The sequence below is a fragment of the Lipotes vexillifer genome, unplaced genomic scaffold, assembly GCF_000442215.2.
Source record: "Lipotes vexillifer unplaced genomic scaffold, Lipotes_vexillifer_v1.1 scaffold515, whole genome shotgun sequence".
NCBI classification, from domain to species: domain Eukaryota; kingdom Metazoa; phylum Chordata; class Mammalia; order Artiodactyla; family Lipotidae; genus Lipotes; species Lipotes vexillifer.
The window spans coordinates 2,348,637-2,367,727 of NW_006772017.1; the positions used below are offsets into that span (position 1 = coordinate 2,348,637).

General features: G+C 37.8%; 1 protein-coding gene across 1 annotated transcript in view; it reads right to left on the minus strand.

Moving 5' to 3' along the window:
* AK9 (adenylate kinase 9) overlaps positions 1 to 19,091 on the minus strand; it is a 118,712-nt gene that overhangs the window by 11,826 nt on the left and 87,795 nt on the right. Inside the window, exons 24-29 of the mRNA XM_007447277.1 lie at positions 18,562 to 18,781; positions 13,840 to 13,908; positions 7,930 to 8,136; positions 7,353 to 7,571; positions 4,232 to 4,445; positions 2,006 to 2,207 (exon numbers count right to left, since the gene is read on the minus strand). Coding sequence (XP_007447339.1) covers positions 2,006 to 2,207; positions 4,232 to 4,445; positions 7,353 to 7,571; positions 7,930 to 8,136; positions 13,840 to 13,908; positions 18,562 to 18,781 — 1,131 coding nt within the window. The remainder of the gene's footprint in view (positions 1 to 2,005; positions 2,208 to 4,231; positions 4,446 to 7,352; positions 7,572 to 7,929; positions 8,137 to 13,839; positions 13,909 to 18,561; positions 18,782 to 19,091) is intronic.

Sequence of the window (19,091 nt, forward strand, 5' to 3'; positions counted from 1 at the left end):
TTTTTTTTTTTTAACATCTTTATTGGGGTATAATTGCTTTACAATGGTGTGTTAGTTTCTGCTTTATAACAGAGTGAGTCAGTTATACATATATATATGTTCCCATATCTCTTCCCTCTTTGTCTCCCTCCCTCCCACCCTCCCTATCCCACCCCTCCAGACAGCCACAAAGAACCGAGCCGGTTTCCCTGTGCCATGCGGCTGCTTCCCACTGGCTATCTACCTTACGTTTGTTAGTATATATATGTCCATGTCTCTCTCTCGCCCTAACACACCTCACCCTTCCCCCTCCCCATATCCTCAAGTCTGTTCTCCAGTAGGTCTCTGTCTTTATTCCTGTTTTACCCCCACGTTCTTCATGACATTTTTTTTTTCTTAAATTCCATATATATGTGTTAGCATATGGTATTTGTCTCTCTCTTTCTGACTTACTTCACTCTGTATGACAGACTCTAGGTCCATCCACCTCATTACAAATAGCTCAATTTCGTTTCTTTTTATGGCTGAGTAATATTCCATTGTATATATGTGCCACATCTTCTTTATCCATTCATCCCATGATGGACACTTAGGTTGTTTCCATCTCCTGGCTATTGTAAATAGAGCTGCAATGAACATTTTGGTACATGACTCTTTTTGAATTATGGTTTTCTCAGGGTATATGCCCAGTAGTGGGATTGCTGGGTCATAGGGTAGTTCTATTTGTAGTTTTTTAAGGAACCTCCATACTGTTCTCCACAGTGGCTGTATCAATTTACATTCCCACCAACAGTGCAAGAGCGTTCCCTTTTCTCCACACCCTCTCCAGCATTTATTGTTTCTAGATTTTTTGATGATGGACATTCTGACTGGTGTGAGATGATATCTCATTGTAGTTTTGATTTGCATTTCTCAAATGATTAGTGATGTTGAGCATTCTTTCATGTGTTTGTTGGCAGTCTGTATATCTTCTCTGGAGAAATGTCTATTTAGGTCTTCTGCCCATTTTTGGATTGGGTTGTTTGTTTTTTTGCCACTGCACCACCAGGGAAGCCCGTCATTGTTGGTTTTTAATGGAAAGTAGCTCAACTCCTTTGTCCTGTGAAGGATCATTTGAGAGGCCCTCAGGATTAGGGAAATTCAGTGTGACTGGGCAGTCACTGTCCTGGTATTAAGGTGAAATAAAACCTTTGTGATTTAATCGACGTTGTCCTCACTAAGATCCCTCATATGCAAAGCTGAATGCCAGGAAGGAGGTAACACAATTTGCTTAAGTCCCAGGGCCTTCTCTGGGGAAAAAACTTGACAGTCCAGAATCTGCTCCCTGATAACTGAAATTAGAACTGTCAAGGACTTGATTAAGGACCAGTGGTAGGGAAGAGCAAGGAGGTGCCTAATATAAAACAGCCTTGAGTAAATCAGCAAGATTTTAAGTCAATGACCTGGGCTCAAGAGCAGGGCCTTAGGTTTTATTGGCTTTTACTACTGGTTGGGACCACTGGCTGTGCCAGGGAAGCCATGGTGGAGCAGAGGAGTGTAAACTGAAGACCAGTTCAAGCACAGGGCTCTCCTGTCCAAATGCAGCATCAAGGGAGGGGCACTGCTTCCTGTGCAGAGAGCTGGGCCAGAGAGAGACCATCTCCACGGGACCAGTACCACCTGGGGGGACAGCGGAGGGCCACGCCTTCATCACTCCATGGGGCAGTGAGGAGTTCTGCTGGGCTGTGGAAGTCACACAGGCCTCCCTTATGGATTGTGTTAACCTGGAGGCTCCTGGACAGCTCAGGGGTTGCTGCAGGGAGGGAAATGGCCTGTTGGCTCTTCTGGTGTTCAAGCCGAGTTTTAGCTTGACAGAAAATTAAAACATGTAACCATATAGGTGCCCAGAGCTTGAAAAGCACATCACACACACTTTACAAGAGCTTTAAACCCTGTTTACGATTAAGTGTTTTACATTCCAGTGAGTAATTTCTTCAGAGATGTAACTCCATCCCACTCCCTCTCCACCTCCATGGCCCCCACTTACCCTGCAGTGTTACTTATACTTTCCATCAGAGATAATTCTAAGGCTTGAACGGCCAGTTCATCAGGCACTGTCATTCCTTTATGAAGATGCCAATTTAGCATAAGTGCCAGCTCTGTGTCTGGTTGGTGGTTTAATACATAACGCAGAGCGTCTCCTATTGACAAACGCTTTAAGCCATAGTCACTTGAAATTTTTTTGGCAACTGAAAAACATTAAAACTTTAAACTTACTCCGTTTCATAAATTCATCAGTTAATCTTAGTTTCAGATTCTGGTTAATTGACATCAACAGCAAGCTAATCTTCACATTCCTCAAAGAAATTTCAAAAATTAAAATTGCTACATCTTATTGAATTAATACTGTTCAAAGGTTGATCGTTATTAGCACTTCAGGTATGTGGCTGATGGGTCTGGTTACTGAGCCAACTCCGTGAGGTTTTCTATAACCAAACCACTGAAGTAGCTTTTTTCCTTCTGCACGAGGTAGCAAAATTTTTGAGAGCTTTATAAGGCATCCTATGCGTACTATTAATATTTGATATTATGTCCCAAATAACAGTTCAGTGCTCCTTGTGTCACCGGATTAAACCATTTCCCTATCTGTCCATTTATGGACTCCAGGATGCAATCAGGATAGCTTACCCTATACAGTTAGGTGGCAGTTAATCCTTAGGAAGTAATTTTAAAAAATTATAATGGCATATCTGACATTTTAATAGTCATTTACAGCTTATGAGGTAATATTTCTTCTGTGACTTTTTTTGATATTTGCAACTATTCCGTCAAGTGTGTAGAGTGGGTATTGAAGTTCCAATTTTATAGACGAGAGAACTGCAGCCCACCGCAATGGAATAATTTGTCCAAGGGCACATAGATGTTGCCATTTGTTGAAAGAGGACTCAGGCTTGGCCTCTGCTTCTGCTAAGTGAGACCACAGATAATAGCTTCCAGTTACTGTTAAATGTGGGTGTGCTCTGATAGGGTCTACAGACCCTGCTTCATCACAGTCTGGAGACAGCAGTGTGTAGAGGGCACTGAGACTCATCTGGTCCCATGGGGAATACAGGTTAACTGGCTACAATTAGGGCCACCCGGGAGCAACTCCCCTGTGAGGGCTGCAGAAGGCTTCATCTCAGCTTTGCCACAAACGCGAGAGTCACACCTATTATTCTTAAGCTATGAAAACAATTAAGCATTTACAATTTGACATTTTGTTTAAAGATTAACCTCTATTTCAACAAAAATCGAGGAATCAGATTGTCTAATCTACATTTTACTTTTACTATTTACTTTTACTTACTATTAAAGACTATCATGTTAAGACGTTTAAATGGGGAAAACACACTTTTCATCTGAAGAGCTGAAACACAAAACTCTCTTTTACTGTTTCTGGTGAAAATTAATCTTTGACCTCATCTCTCCCCTTCATTCGCTATGCTGTCAGTCATTAAGTCCTGTCATTTCCTTTTTAAATATCTCTGGTATCTGCCCTTTCCCATTTTATTATCATTGCGACCAACCACTGTTCATGTGGTTATCATGTCACATGGCATCTTGAAATACCACACTCACCTATTGTTGGACTATTTGCCTTAAAAAAAAAAGTCTCAAGATATAAAAAATTCAAACATTATAGTTTACCAAATGCCTTTTCCAGTAATGATTAAGATAATGGATTTTCACTCTTTAACTTATTAATACAGTAGATTATATTTATAAAATTTTAAATATAATTTTTATGCTAATAAAATCTTAATATAACTGTTATTTGACTATATTTATAACTAATATTCATTTGTAATTTTTTTTGTATTATCTTTGTTAGGTTTTGATATCAGGGTCATGCTAATTTAAAAATGAATTTATATTTTTTATACCTTTTTAATTGTATGGACTATATTCTTTACTTTAAAAAAAACTGAAAATAAATTGGTCAGTTTACTTTCTTTTCCCTTGCTCTGGAAAAGCTTATAAAAACACAGTAAGTATCTCTTGAATTTTTAATTCTTTGAAAGTTTGACATAATTTTCCTCCAAAACCATTTGATTCTGGGCTGTTTTGGAGTGGGGCTATATTTTTGAATGCCTTCTCCTCAATGGTTATTGGCCTATTTAGGTGTTCTGTCTCTTTTTGAGTCAGTTTTGATAGTTAGCTTCCTGGAAAAGTGGCCCTAGTCTTCAGGAGATTCTTTTATGCTTAAGGATAGTAAAGGCAAACACACCCTTACCTGTAGTTTTCCCAGATTTTGGAGGCCCCAGAAGTGCAATCCTAATGGGCATAGTAGGCTTAGGTTTGGGTTGGCGGATATATTTGATTGGGTTCTTCATAAATTTTTCTTTAGTTTCCTTACTAGATAAAAAATAAATATACTGACGATGGATTACAGGATGAAGTAGATTCTCTGAATTTTCAACTGGCTTGATTGTCTCTCCTTCACTTAGCTGCAATATATGCAAGACTGAGTTAATAAGTTAGCTTTATTTTAAACAGCATTTCCCCCAAATACACTTGAAAAAACAAATTTGTAAAATCTTTCTTATAGAAGAAAACTAATTATAATCAAGTACTGATAATAAAAAACTGTAAAAAGAATGAATTATTTTATACTCATATGGAATAAATGTAGTTTTTCTTAAGTGTTTCAGTTTCTGACAATTATAGTTATTCTACTTCCTTTATAATGTGTTTAGCATATACTGAATGTTTCTGCCAAGGAGTGTAAAGGTGTTTGGATATATTCACGGGCCAATTTATCTTCACAGACAGGTCCATTCCTAAGGTGGCGTAATGTACAGAAATGTGTCCTCCCAAAATCACGGTTTGAAGCCCTAACCCTCAAAGTTACTGTATTTGGAGACAGGGCCTTTGAGGAGGTAACTAAGGTTAAATGAGGTTATAAGAATGGGGCTCTAATCTGAGGACTGGTGTCCTTATAAGAAGAGAAAAGAGACACCAGGAGTGCATAAGCACAGAGGAAAAGCACTGAGGACACAGTGAGAAGTGGCCATCTACAAGCCAGGAAGAGAGGCCTCACTAGAAAAACCATCCCTGCTGGTACCTTGATCTTGGACTTCCAGCCTCCAGAACAGTGAGAAAATACATTTCTGCTGTTTAAGCTACCCAGTCTGTGGTATTCCATTATGGCAGCATGAGTAGACTAATACAGGTGGGGTCCTGGGTTATATATGGGAGTGTACTGGTAGGACAAATCCCACTAGCTTCTCTTCTACATTTTTATACAGATGAAATCCCACTCACGCAAACATCAACAGCAGCCACAAAAGGGAAAAATACACCTAAAAGGCAGCCTAAGGTGTCGGTATGGAATGGAGAGGGAGGACTGGTCCCACATCTTTGCATTGGTCATGATGACGACTGGGTAATTAAATGGATATCTTTTTATATCATCAGATGGCCAAGCATCAGTCATCCCTGGACTTGACAGAGTAGGTGGGAAACAGTATGGTAATATTGCCCCTCCCCCAGAACTACACCAGGATAGTTGTCACAGGTCAATGGTGTTGTCAGCATCATCATTCTTGGGCTGAAGTGATATTCATGGCTGGGAGTAAATGTTAGGGATAAGAAGAAACTCAGGGATGGGGTGGGAATGTCTGCTCTATTTCTTATACTTGGTAATAAAAGAAAAGCTGAAAGTTTAATGATCCCATTTCAGATTCGCAAATTAAGTGTGAATTCTTACAATAGTTTCTGCTATTGCCCATGTAGATATTGCTATCTAGCATGTATCTTTCTTCTCCATAGGTCAGAATACCCAAGGTGTCATCAAATCAGAAACATCAAGTAGTCAGGAACCCAGAAAGGTTCCCAACAGCCCTGAAAAAATGATTTATATGCTTAAACCCTTCCTATGACCATGCACTCATTTCTCCACAAGGCATCTTTATATAATCCTAATTATGTTTGGACATGGATCCTTAAACAGGGTTCTGACTTTGATTGCTTCTTCCCCTCTCTTGTCCATCTCAAAGAGAAAGTTAGGGTGTAACTATTTTTCAAAAGCTTTCTAGGTGATCCTAATACATGCTTAACTTTATCTGATTCTCTATGGAGGGAACGGTCATAATGTTTCTATATTTCAGCATGATATTTGAAAAGGTTTCTCTTGACATCCTTACAGTGAAGGTCAAGAAGATATCACAATTAAGTAGAATTGAAACTGACTGTATCAACATCAGCCAGGAAGGAGGTTTCAAGTAATATGCACATGGCTCCATTTTGGATCCCTTCCTCCAAAATACTTTTTATCACTGACCAATACACATTAATAACAACAACTTATATTAATTGAGCATTCACAATAAAACAAGCACTGTTGCAAGCACTTTACAATAATTAACTGATTTAGTAATTGTAACAATATCATGAGGTAGGGACTATTCTTATTCCCATTGTGCAAATGGGAATGGCTCAGAGAGGTGAAGTAATTTGTCCAAGGTCACTCAATTAGGAAGTGATGGGTTTGAACTCAGGCAGTCTGGCTTGAGAGGCCATGGTCTTCTCCACTGTGCTGCTTCACTGATGGAAATAAGAAGGTACACTGGTCGAGAGGGCAGGTCACCTTTACGTGACATTCTTTTATTGTCTTTATAGCACTTAATACCACCTGACAAGAACCTATTTGTTTACTTATTTATTGCCTATCCTCCCTCTCCAACCCAACTAGAATATAAGGCCCATGACAAAGGAACCTTGTCTGTTTCATTCACTGCTCTATTCTCAGGGACTGACACAGTGGCTGGCGTGTTCTTGATTAAGATTTGTTGAAAACCATCCCACATTTGAAGTTACTGAATTCCAATTACATTAAATGTTTGTCCACACTGCATAAAAATACAGTGCTGAGAAATAAGTTTGTGATGAACATTAAAGGCACATTTTGTATGGTATCTCACACTTTCCAGAGAACTTTATATTCTTGCATTTGATCACAGTGGCCTGATGGCAGTATTCTCCCATCTTAAAGGTGAGGAAGCAGAATCAAAGAGTTTAAAGGACTTGCCTAAAATTAGATAGCAAATTGTGTCAGAGCTCAGCTCGCTAGATGTCTAGTTTGAAAATATTTCTACTACCATCTTCTGCTACAGAATTAAAACCAAGTTGGAACTGGATGATCTCTACAAAAATAGACGAAAGAAATTTAAACCCTTCAACTACTTTCCTACTTCAGAAAGGCGAAACAACCACACATATTTTTATAGCTAGTTAAGAATACTATACGATGCTTACAATTTTATGAACTTATCCACTGTCTTCTTAGACATACTTAAAAAAAAAAAAGAAATAAGAGAAAGAACATGGTTTTCAGATGCATTTGCTGACATTACCTTTACAGGGTCCCAGTAGCCAAATGAGCTTATATACTTGTAGGTAAAGCCGAGCATTTTCTGGGCAAGGCGGGATGATATTGGATAACATTTCTCGAAAATGCTTGCACGATTCTCCACCAGTGGTTTCAGTTTCATATTCAATATGTATTGTACAATGTGGGTTTTCCGAGCTCCATTAATGAGAATTACTGGTATCAAAAACTTCTCAAATTCTTCCTAATGAAAAAAAATCATAAAACCAAATACTTTTAGTGGGAAGGAGGCTGGCGGTATTTAGTTACAGCACATGGACATTGCTAGTAACTGATTACTTCAGCCTAGAGAACAAATATTTTTCAGCTTCCAAGTAACTGCAGGTTGGCAGCTAAAACTTTGACCCTATGTGGCTTCCATGTTGCCCTTGATTTATTAACTAGTTTTTATAATTGTAAATGGTGCTGACGAAAGGGACCTAACCCCTAAAAATATACATTTCTTTTGAAATGTTAAAAAGAAACCAAGGCATAAACCAAATCGCTTTTGTTTCATTCTCAAACGTTATTTTTTGAATTATGAAAAGTGAAAAAGTAATAACCTGTATTATTTGTAAGTTATTTGTATCTGCTTCAAATTTTTCTCCCAGTTCACCTCTCAGGCGTTCGAGCGCATCAATTTCCTGCTCTGCATCTTCCTCACTCATCACTTCCTCATCTTTTGGAAATTCATCAAAAAGGATGTTGTCAATATCATCTTCCTCATCTTCAGGTTCTTCCTCGCTCATGTCTTCATCTTGCCTAACAGTCTAAGGAAGAAAATATTCCCTTTTACTATACATATAAAATATGGAACAAATGACACTGCTAACTAATCATCTGGGATATTTTGCAATAAGTGGGTATTGGTTAGTATGGCATGCGACGTTCATCAACTGCTATAGTAAAATTTCAAATATCTGGCACCCAAGAAATTTAATGCCTTCAAGACTCTAACACCACAGTGATCCCATAAATAAATACCTAGACAAGATATTAACTGCTAATATTTAATGCTATAGTTGTCAGAACATTACATGTTTCTCATGGTCTTCAGTAACAATATTTAATGCAACTCAAAGAGTATATAAAACGCTCCCTAGCTGTGTTCGCTTGCACAAAACCAGTTTCCTCATCTGTAAAACAGGAATAAGGAAAGTACCTCCCTCACATGGTTGTTGCCAGTGCTAAAATAAGTTAATACATGCAAAGCCCTCAGAAAACTGTCTGGTACATGGTAAGCATGCAAACGATAGCTGTTATTCCTATTATTAAGCTGTTACAGTTATTATTGTCATTTTGTATAAAGCACTGTTCTAATAGAATAGTACATGCCCCTGAGGAGGCTGCAGCTTATCTGAGGAAACCAGAATTAACACATAAATGATTACTGAAGACCACGACAGGATACTGATACTAAGTGGTGTTGTATAGGCTCGAAGTGCTACAGTCCAGTTTGCGTAACACTGAACCTTGTCCTACTGATCCTCCTGCACTGCCTCTATGCACTTCGCCCAGAAGTATCCCTTGTCCCAGATGGAGCACTGCCTTCCCGTCGGAAACCTGGGAGTTATCTTGACGCCTCGCTCTCCATTATTGCACATCCAGTTTCTAAGAACAGGAATACTAAATAATACTTAAGACTCTCTCCTCCTTTTTAGTCCTGCTCTACTGTTTGCCCTCTCATTACCTCTTGCCTGCACACTTCTGATTAGCTCGCTATTTCCTGATCTTTCTAACTGATTAGACCCTGGTGCCTTTAAAGGCGCCTGGAGCTGGAATTTGGACTTGCAGGTGCCGGGAGGAAGATGAGAGGACAAAGGGCCCTTCCCTGTTCTGTGCCCAGGCTCCTCTTTCCCCGGAAGGAGTCTGGCGTTGGAACTATGTTTCTCAATTCTTATTCTTTTTTATTTGAATTTTGAAGCCATTTGGTTCTCTTACTACTTTTTCCTTTTTCTTATATTTTGACAAATTTTTAGTTTGAGATTTGATTTGCTAACGATCACTGGAGGTATGGTGGGATGAGTCCACACTACGAGCTGCAGACATCTTAGTTTCAGATGAACTTTTGCTCACCTCTCCAGCTCTATTTAATAGCTCTTCCAACTTGTTTGTTAATTTAAAAAATTACACTATATAAGTTTAACAAGAAACTTTCAATTAATTTAAATGCTATATTGTAGTTTCCATGAACTTTTTTTTTGCTCTCTGGTTTTTCATATCATCCTGTTTTTGTTTTAAGGATACAAGTTCTTGAATTATTCAAGGCAAATTGGAATTTTTAAAATGTTTAATATATTTTCTGTGTGGTCTATTTGTTTTAGAGTCAGTTATTCTGTTTCTTCATCTTGGTTCTTCTTTGTATTGATAATTTAAAATATATGGCAATCCTTGGTTGTTTATTCATTTTTATGAATGAAGGACTAAACTGATTAATTCAGAGCAACTGTAAGCTCTGGGTATATGAGCAGGACAGGTTGTATCATGCTTCCATTTAAGATGTGAGGACGAGAAGAGGCAGGCAGGCTGGATCTTGTCCCAGATGATGAAGAGCACCAAGCAACATTCTGTGGCACCTAGCATTTTCTAGACAGATTATTTAATTACTTTAGAAATTATTTACTTTTTCCTTCATGGGGACAAATGTCACTGTTACATGAGGAGCTGGTGGGATCAACCTTAAATAATTTTTCTGCAATTTACCCTCTTGGACTTTCTAGATAATCAAATATGTGCAAATATTAAATTTTGTTCTTACTTTTCAATATGTATGCTGTTTCTTTTTCTGATCATGTTGCTGTGGCTAGTTCCTTTAAATTTTTTAAAAGGTTAATAGCCTAAAAATCTTCATAGAAGACCATCTGAGAGACCCACAGGTTAATTCTTTTTAGGGAAAAAGGTTTTAGTTTTCTGTAAATGGCATTTCGGTCCTCTGGAACAGTGCTGCTTTTTTCCTTATATCTAGTATCTTTCAGTCCTTATGTTAGGAGATACATGTTCTAAAATTCATGGTCTCAGAGATCTGCCTCCAGTATGAAGGAATAAGTTCATTTAGCCTCTAGCAGATAATAACCATAAGCCATGGACAACACACACACAAATACACACACATTTTTTTCTCCTCTCTCTTGCTCCAGAGGGCTTCTGGAGAGTGAACACAGGCAGATTTTGTAGAGTAGTCAAAATTTGGAGGGAGTGATTGGCTTAGGGTCAGTTCTCTTATTTTGTGCATTTGCATGGAGGGCAGCCTCCATTAGAGTGGTGGTGGCAGAGAGGGACTAAAACTCTGATAGAAAGCTCTGTCTTTTGTCACCTACAAATTGGCACTTGCCCTCTACCTCTGTAAGAATTAAATTATGAGCTGCTGCAGCTGCTGACCTTCAACAGCCCTGGAAAGAAGTTCAGGATGAATCAGAAATGAGGCACTCTGTGCTCTAGAAAAAACTGGCAGAACAGGTCTTCAGATAGTTAGATATTTTCAGGAGATGATTTTATGAGCCCAATTCTTGCATCTCCTCATATCTAGAAAAGTGATAAAATCCTTCACCGCTACTCCTGGCATTCTCCTGCATGTGGCTATGCTACACTTGGTAAAAGGGACCCAGGCACCAGAGAAAGAGCTAGTGTACAGGACGAGGGCAAAGATTCTGGAGTTAGAGGTAAGAGTAGAGGCAAGGCCTCCAAGGAATTGGGAGATATGCATTGTAAATCTGTATGAAGCCACTGGTTTATAGAATATTCTTCAGTCACATTTGGAGACTAAAATTCCACATGATGGCGACATTTTCCTATAAAATTAATGGAAGTAGTCACCTTGAGACTTTGAAGTGATTTCTAATGTTAGAAGTGTTTTATTTGTTGCTAAAAAGTCAGACAGCAAAGGCAATAATGTTAAGGCTGAGAAGACAAACCTGGGAAGGGCTTTATCTGCATATGGTTCCCTAACTGCTTGGGAAAAAGGTGAGTCAAGAAACTGCATATTTCTGTACAGAGAGGCAAATGATGAGAAGACCCCTGGTTCTGTGCATGAAAGCAAGCTCCAAGGTCCATGTGGAGTCAGGATGGATTCAACTCAGGTCGCCACATTAACTGATTATAACAATTGTACTAAGTGATCCTTGAGATGCTGCACTGTGTTTAGTCTTTCCTTGTCTGAGGCAGTAGCAGTACATATAAAATTCCCATCAAAAAAGTTTAAAGAAATACACAGTTTTAATCTCAGAAAATCTCATTAAAAATCTCAGGAACTCTCATAAAAAATCTCAGGAATTGTCTTCCAAAAGTCAGTTTGTATAAATTAATTGTGGGAGATACATAGCCAATTTTTATAAAAGATTAAGTCTCAGAAGAGCTAACTTACAAAATCTTATTTTGTTTATAAGATAGAATATTTCATCTGATGTGCTTGGCTGTAGCATTCGGGTCAGCTAGGTCAACTGGGGACTAGCTCCTCTCTAAACAAAACGAAGTCCATGATCTTCAAGGTTTATCTTTTTAAAAAATCAGCAGACGGAAAAGAGGAGCTGTATTGAACATCCTGCACAGTACGTGACTCTGATCGTCTACAGGCTCTGCCCCATTCCATTCTTTATCTCGAGGTAAACTATATTTTAGCTCCAGCACAACTTCACAGGCTCTCTGTCTAGACCTCATTCCCAAGCTCCCAGCCTATCTCCCTGTAGCATGAGCTGAAGTGTGAAAAACACAAATGAAAATCCACAAGAAGCATAGTTTGATGTAGTATTATTATATTTTGTATTAGATTATTTAAACATCTTGGTTTTCTTTCTTTTAAAAATTTTTGTTTTTCTGATTATAAAAGTAATAAAAGTTCACTGTAAACAGTTATAGAATACCAAAAAGTGTAAAGAAAGTAAAAATGATACATAATCTCAGGACTTGTACATAAACTCTATATCTCCATCAAGACTTCTATGCATCTTTTTGATGCTCAACATCATTAATTATTAGAGAAATGCAAATCAAAACTACAATGAGGTATCACTTCACACAGGTCAGAATGGCCATTTTCCAAAAGTCTTTGAACAATAAATACTAGAGAGGGTGTGGAGAAAAGGGAGCCCTCCTACACTGTTGGTGGGAGTGTAAACTGATTCAGCCACTATGGAAGAGAGTATGGCGTTTCCTTAAAAACACTAAAAACAGAGCTACCTTATGACCCAGCAATCCCACTCCAGGGCATATTTCTGGAGAAAACCATAATTTGAAAAGATACATGCACCCCAATGTTCACTGCAGCACTATTTACAATAGCCAAGACATGAAAGCAACCTAAATGTCCATCGACAGATGAATGGATAAAGAAGATGTGATACATATATATTAAATAGAATACTACTCAGCCATAAAAAGGAATGAAATTGAGTTATTTGTAGTGAGGTGGATGGACCTAGAGTCTCTCATATAGAGTGAAGTAAGTCAGAAAGAGAAAAACAAATACCGTATGCTAACACATATATACGGAATCTAAAAAAAAAGGTTCTGAAGAACCTAGGGGCAGGACAGGAATAAAGACGCAGACATAGAGAATTGACCTGAGGACACGGGGAGGGGAAAGGGTAAGCTGAGACGAAGTGAGAGAGTGGCGCTGACATATATACACTACCAAATGTAAAATATATAGCTAGTGGGAAGCAGCCGCATAGCACAGGGAGATCAGCTCAGTGCTTTGTGACCACCTAGAGGGGTGGGATAGGGAGGGTGGGAGGGAGATGCAAGAGGGAGGGGATATGGGGATATATGTATACGTATAGCTGATTCACTTTGTTATACAGCAGCAACTAACACAACAATGTAAAGCAATTGTACTCCAATAAAGACGTTTAAAAAAAAAAGAAAAAAAAGAGAGTAGCAGAAAAACAAAAACAACAAAAAACAAAACAAAAAAGGAATGAAATTGGGTCATTTGTAGAGACGTGGATGGACCTAGAGATTATCATACTAAGTGAAGTAAATCAGGCAGAGAAAGACAAATATCATATGATATCACTTATATGTGGAATCTAAAAAAAAATACAAATGAGTTTCTTTACAAAACAGACACAGACTCACAGATTTAGAAAACAAACTTATGGTTACCAAAGGAGAAACGTGCAGGGGAAGGATAAATTAGGAGGTTGGGATTAACAGATATACACTGCTATATATAAAATAGATAATCAACAAGGACCTTCTGTATAGCACACGGAACTCTACTCAATACTCTGTAATAACCTATATGGGAAAAGAATCTGAAAAAGAATAGATATATGTATATGTATAGCAATCACTTTGCTATACACCTGAAACTAATATAACATTGTAAATCAACTATACTCCAACGTAAAATAAAAATTAAAAAAAGACTTCTATGCATCTTTTCATTTTACATTGCTGAGATTTTATATATGTGTAAAATATGTTTTAAATATGTGTGTCCTTTTTTTTTGCAAAAAGCAATTTTATTTACTTACCTCCCCTCCTTTCCTTTTTTTCTCTCTCTCTATTATAAGTTCAGCCCTTCTTTTAGAAATCAGGTCATCCTGTTAAAGAAAGAGACATTAAAAAATATTAATGGATAATAATAAAATTACTTTTTAAAAAAATATTTATTTATTTATTTTTGGCTGCATTGGGTCTTCGTTGCTGCATGCAGGCTTTCTCTAGTTGTGGCGAGCTACTCTTTGTTGCAGTGCACGGGCTTCACACTGCGGTGGCTTCTCTTGTTGCGGACCATTGTCTCTAGGTGCACTGGCTCAGTAGTTGTGGCTCACGGGCTCAGTAGTTGTGACACACGGGCTTAGTTGCTCTGTCACATGTGGGATCTTCCTGGACCAGGGCTCAAACCTGTGTCCCCTGTATTGGCAGGCAGATTCCCAACCACTGCGCCACCAGGGAAGCCCTAAAATTACTTTCTGTATATTAATTTTTTTTTCCTAAAGGGCAATAATATTTGGGTAGAAGAATACTTTCCAGAAAAGCATGTGATAGTGGTAATTATGTCACTTACATCTTTGGACCTCTGGACCTCTTGATCAGCTACTTCCCTCCAGAGGGATAAATGGTACTTGGGATCAGTCACTTTTTCTATAGACTTTAGAATTCCTTTTCAAAATGGTTTACTTATTTGTTTCCTTTGGTGGAGAGGTGGATTTTGTACATGGAGAAACAGGGAAATACTTAGTGGCTATTTGTTGAAAATGTTTGATAATCTTTCATCATATTATTAAGATGTAATTGCCTAAAGAATCCATGTGAGAAAAGCACATGTACTTTGGATGCATTCACACATATGGTGTATAGGTAGTCCTCCAGTCTTTCCAGGGGTCTCTAAATCTAATGCAATGAATGGGTCCTTTGATATGACCTTAAGGTTTGCATGAAAACTAACCAGCACCCCTTGGGTTTGGGGGCTCATTGGCTCAGGACTCTTGAAACTGGAGTCCCCTTAAATACTGGGAGATCAGAGAAGTGCCTTAAAGACATGCCCTGGGGGCTCCCGTCTAGGCCATCAGGACTGTGCTCCTTTTATCTGACAATTACTGAGTATACATTTCAGATAATTTATGTTTTGTTGACATTCAAGAAATATTTGTAGATAGAATTCTAAAACTGAATTGAATCAAATTAATATAGTTCATGAGCCCCAGAGAGATTCTGTAGCTTTTCAGAGGGTAAGAGTTATAAAAACTCTTATTATTTCCTTTTTTAAAACCAGAGTTTTACCATAGGTACTTTAACTGTAGAGTTATGAAAATAGTCTCCTTTGTTGTTTTCATAACATATAAGGAAACCACCGTATATACCAAAAAGAAATGCAAAGTATGTAAAATAAAGCACACACATATTATGAGTCTGTTTTTCCTCTGATCCTTTCACTCAAATAAGTAGTGGTCAGTGAAGTTTAACTAATTATTGCATATCTGCCAGATGCCATCACTGTTCTGAGCACTGCACATGTATATTTTCTGCTCAAAATATACTGCAAGGTGGACAGCATTATCCCACTTTATAGATGAGTTAATAAAGCCAGAAGGTTTAATTCACATAGTATAACACAGCTAGTGTGAGGATGGTGTAAGAAACTCCCAGATAAGGGTATGAAAAAGCACATTGTATGATGGAGCTGTAAGGAGGGTTTGTATTTGTTCCAACTGAGAAATAAAGTTAGAAAGAGGGTTTGGAACAGGATTGGGAGGGCTTTAAATGCCAGACTGAGGAGTTCAGATCTAAACAGAGTGACTTGATCAAAACAGAGTTTTAGGAAGATCAGGTGGCCTGAAGGATGGCCTGGAGGGCCCAGATATGAAGTCTGGTAGGACAATTAGGAGGTCATCGTAGGAGTGCTGGGTGTGAGGTGAAAAGAATCTGAACCAGGGCAGAGTTGTGGGTATGAGAAGAAAGGAGCAAATCTGCTCTTTCCTGTTCCATATCCCTAAAATCCTCAGGGCATGTGATGTCTAGGCTGGGGCTTGATTTAGAGCTGCTCTGTCCAATATGGCAGCTACAAGTCACTTGCAGCTCTATTAAAATTAAATAAAATTAAACATTTGATTTCTCAGCCTCACCAACTAAATACATTTCAACTGCTTAATAGCCACATGTGTGGCTAGCAGCTGCTGTATTGGACAGTGAAGATACAGAACATTTCCATCAGCACAGAGAGTTCTCTGAGAACACTGGTCTAAAGGTGCCAGATCCCACAAGGAGGTAACATGCAACTGTGCTTTGGTGTGCCCTCTTCTTTCTTTTCCATTCTCATGTTTATAGAGCCTCTTGCCTGGCAGACACTTTGGCCCACTTTCTTCAGAGATCAGCAGCAGAAAAGGGAAGGATGTCATGTAGAATGGTGTGAAGCTTGGTGTCTTGCCACACCTCTCTCCTGACTTCCACAGTTCTTGGATGGCTGAGAGATTGGCTTTGATTTTGTGTGGGACAGGGATGGCCTGGGACATGTAATCTTAGTGTGGTGGGGCAAAGGGATGGATTGCAATGCCCTTAGAGGGATTTCCTCTGGCAAGATGGAAAGATGAAAAGAAGTTGACAACTGTGTCTGAGCAGTGACAGAGGAACTTCATGGTTTTAACACTTTGTTTATAATTTAATAAATATCGAGTTGTGATAATGTATTCAGTAATTTAAGTCACAGTAGCTCAAAATTGGAATTAACTGATTAGCTCTCTGACACTAAAGAGAGCTTTCTTCCATACTCTCCCTGCCAAATGTCCACTCAGTCTACGCTTATCTATTGACAAGTAGCTCACTGCCTTCAGTCTTTGTTCTTTTTGGAAAGTCTTACTAATAATGAAATACATCTCCCTGTACCTTCCTCCTACCAATGGTGCTTCTTTCCCCTGTGGCCACATGGAACAATGACATACTCTCCTCAGTATAAAAGACCATCACATAATTTAACACTGTTCTCATGTCCCATCTTGGTCTTCCTAGTTCCAGATTTGAAAGCCCTATTCTTTCTACTCAACCCAGATCTATAAATGTGTCCTTTCAAGACATGTCATACATATGGAATGAATCATAGAGTATATACTATTTTCTTTGCCTGGCTTCATTTACTCAGTATAATGATTTTGGTAGTCATCCATATTGTAGGGGGTATCAATAGTTCATTCATTAAAAGTACTGAATACTCCATTATATGAATATACTATTTATTTATTTATTTATTATTTTTCCAGCTTTATAAAATTGTAAGATATTTAAAGTGTATGTCGTGAAGATTTGATACGTATACATTGTGAAAGGACTTCTCCCATTTAGTTAATTAACAAATCCATCACCTCACATATTTATCTTGTGTGTGTGACAACATTTAAGTTCTACTCTCTTGCCAAATTTCAATTATACAGTAGTACAGTATCCATGTTGTTGCAAACGTCAGGATTTCCTTCTTTCCCATGGCTGAACAACATTCCATTGTGTGTGTGTGTGTGTGTGTGTGTGTGTGTGTGTGTGTGTGTGTACACACCACATCTTCTTTATCCATTCACCTGTTGGCAGACACAGGTTGTTTCCACACCTTGGCTATTGTGAATAATGCTGCTATGAACATGGGAGGAGAGATATCTCTTTGAGATAATGACTTTGTTTCCTTTGGATATATATACCCAGAAGTGGGATTCCTGGATCATATGGTAATTCTATTTTTTAATTACTTGTGGAACCTCCATACTGATTTCCACAGTGGCTATACTAGTTGACATTCCTACCAACAGTGCACAAGCGCTCCTTTTTCTCCACATCCTCACCAGTATTTATCTCTTGTCTTTTTGATTTTAGATACCCTAACAGGTGTGAGAGGTGATATCTCATTGTGGTTTTGATTTACATTTATCTGATGATTAGTGATGTTGAGCACCTTTTCATGTACCTGTTGGTCACTTGTATGCCTTCTTTGGAAGAATATCTATTCAGTTCATCTGCCCATTTTAAAAAATTGGATTTTTTTTTGATACTGGTTTGTATGAGTTCTTTATATATTTTGGATTTTAATCCCTTATCAGATATATGATTTACAAATACTTTTCCCCATTCCCTAGACTGCCTTTTTATCTTGTTGATGGTTTCTTTTGCTGGGCAGAAAATTTTTTAATTTGATGTAGTCCCGCTTATTTATTTTTGCTTTTGGTGTCAAATCAAAAAAAAAAATCATTGCCAAGATTGAGGTCAAGGAGCTTATCCCCCTTTCTTATAGGAGTTTTAGGGTTTCAGGGCTTGTGTTTCAAGTCTCTGATCCATTTTGAGTAGATTTTTGTGTATGGTGTAAGATAGGTGTTCAGTTTTATTCTTCTGCAGCAGGCTATACAGTTTTCCCAACACCATTTATTGAAGAAACTATCTTTTCCCCATTGTACATCCTTGGCTAGTTTGTCATAAATTAACTGACAATATATGCATGGGATTATTTCTGTGCTTTCTATTCTGTTAAACTGATTTATGTGTCTACAGCCTGCTATGGTACTGAATTTTTCAGTTCGGTTATTGTATTCTTCAGCTCTGTGACTTTTGTTTGGTACTTTCTTAACTCTTTAATTATAAATTGTCTTAATATTTGATGAAAATGTTTTCATACTGAATGTGGTATTAAAATCAGAAAACTACATTTTTGTAAAGACCACTTTATAAACTGGATAAATGCTGAACATTTACTCTCATGCTTTTTTTTAACAGATACATACCTTGATTTTTGCCTTCATTTCTTTGATGAGTTTTTTCCTTTCTAATTTCTTCTTTTGTTTCACTTTCCACTTTCCAATTTGGGTAGGAAGGAGGCGATCAGAAACATTTTGATAATCAACTTGTATAAAGACAGCAGCATCTGGGAAAAACCCAAGTTCCCCCAGAAACTGGACCTCGTCAGGATATCGCGGGAAACCATCTAATACAAAACCTGTGGAACTAGGTGGAAATTTCATAACTTACTTTATTGGCTTAAAATATTATATTATAAATATTGATTTAAAAATGAAAAAAGTACTGATAACTCTCAACTTTACATAAGACACCCAATGAATAAACAGTTTCCTATAGTACCTTTTATTTTTTTAATATTTCTACATGCTGTTTCTTCTCCCAAAGGTACTGAGTTGGATTAAAATGATAATATTTTATACTTATATTTATAGTATAAAAGTACTGTCAATCAGTTTATAGACAATTACTATTAATTAGAAGCCTACTAAAAGTTGTGAGAAGATCACAGGGAAAG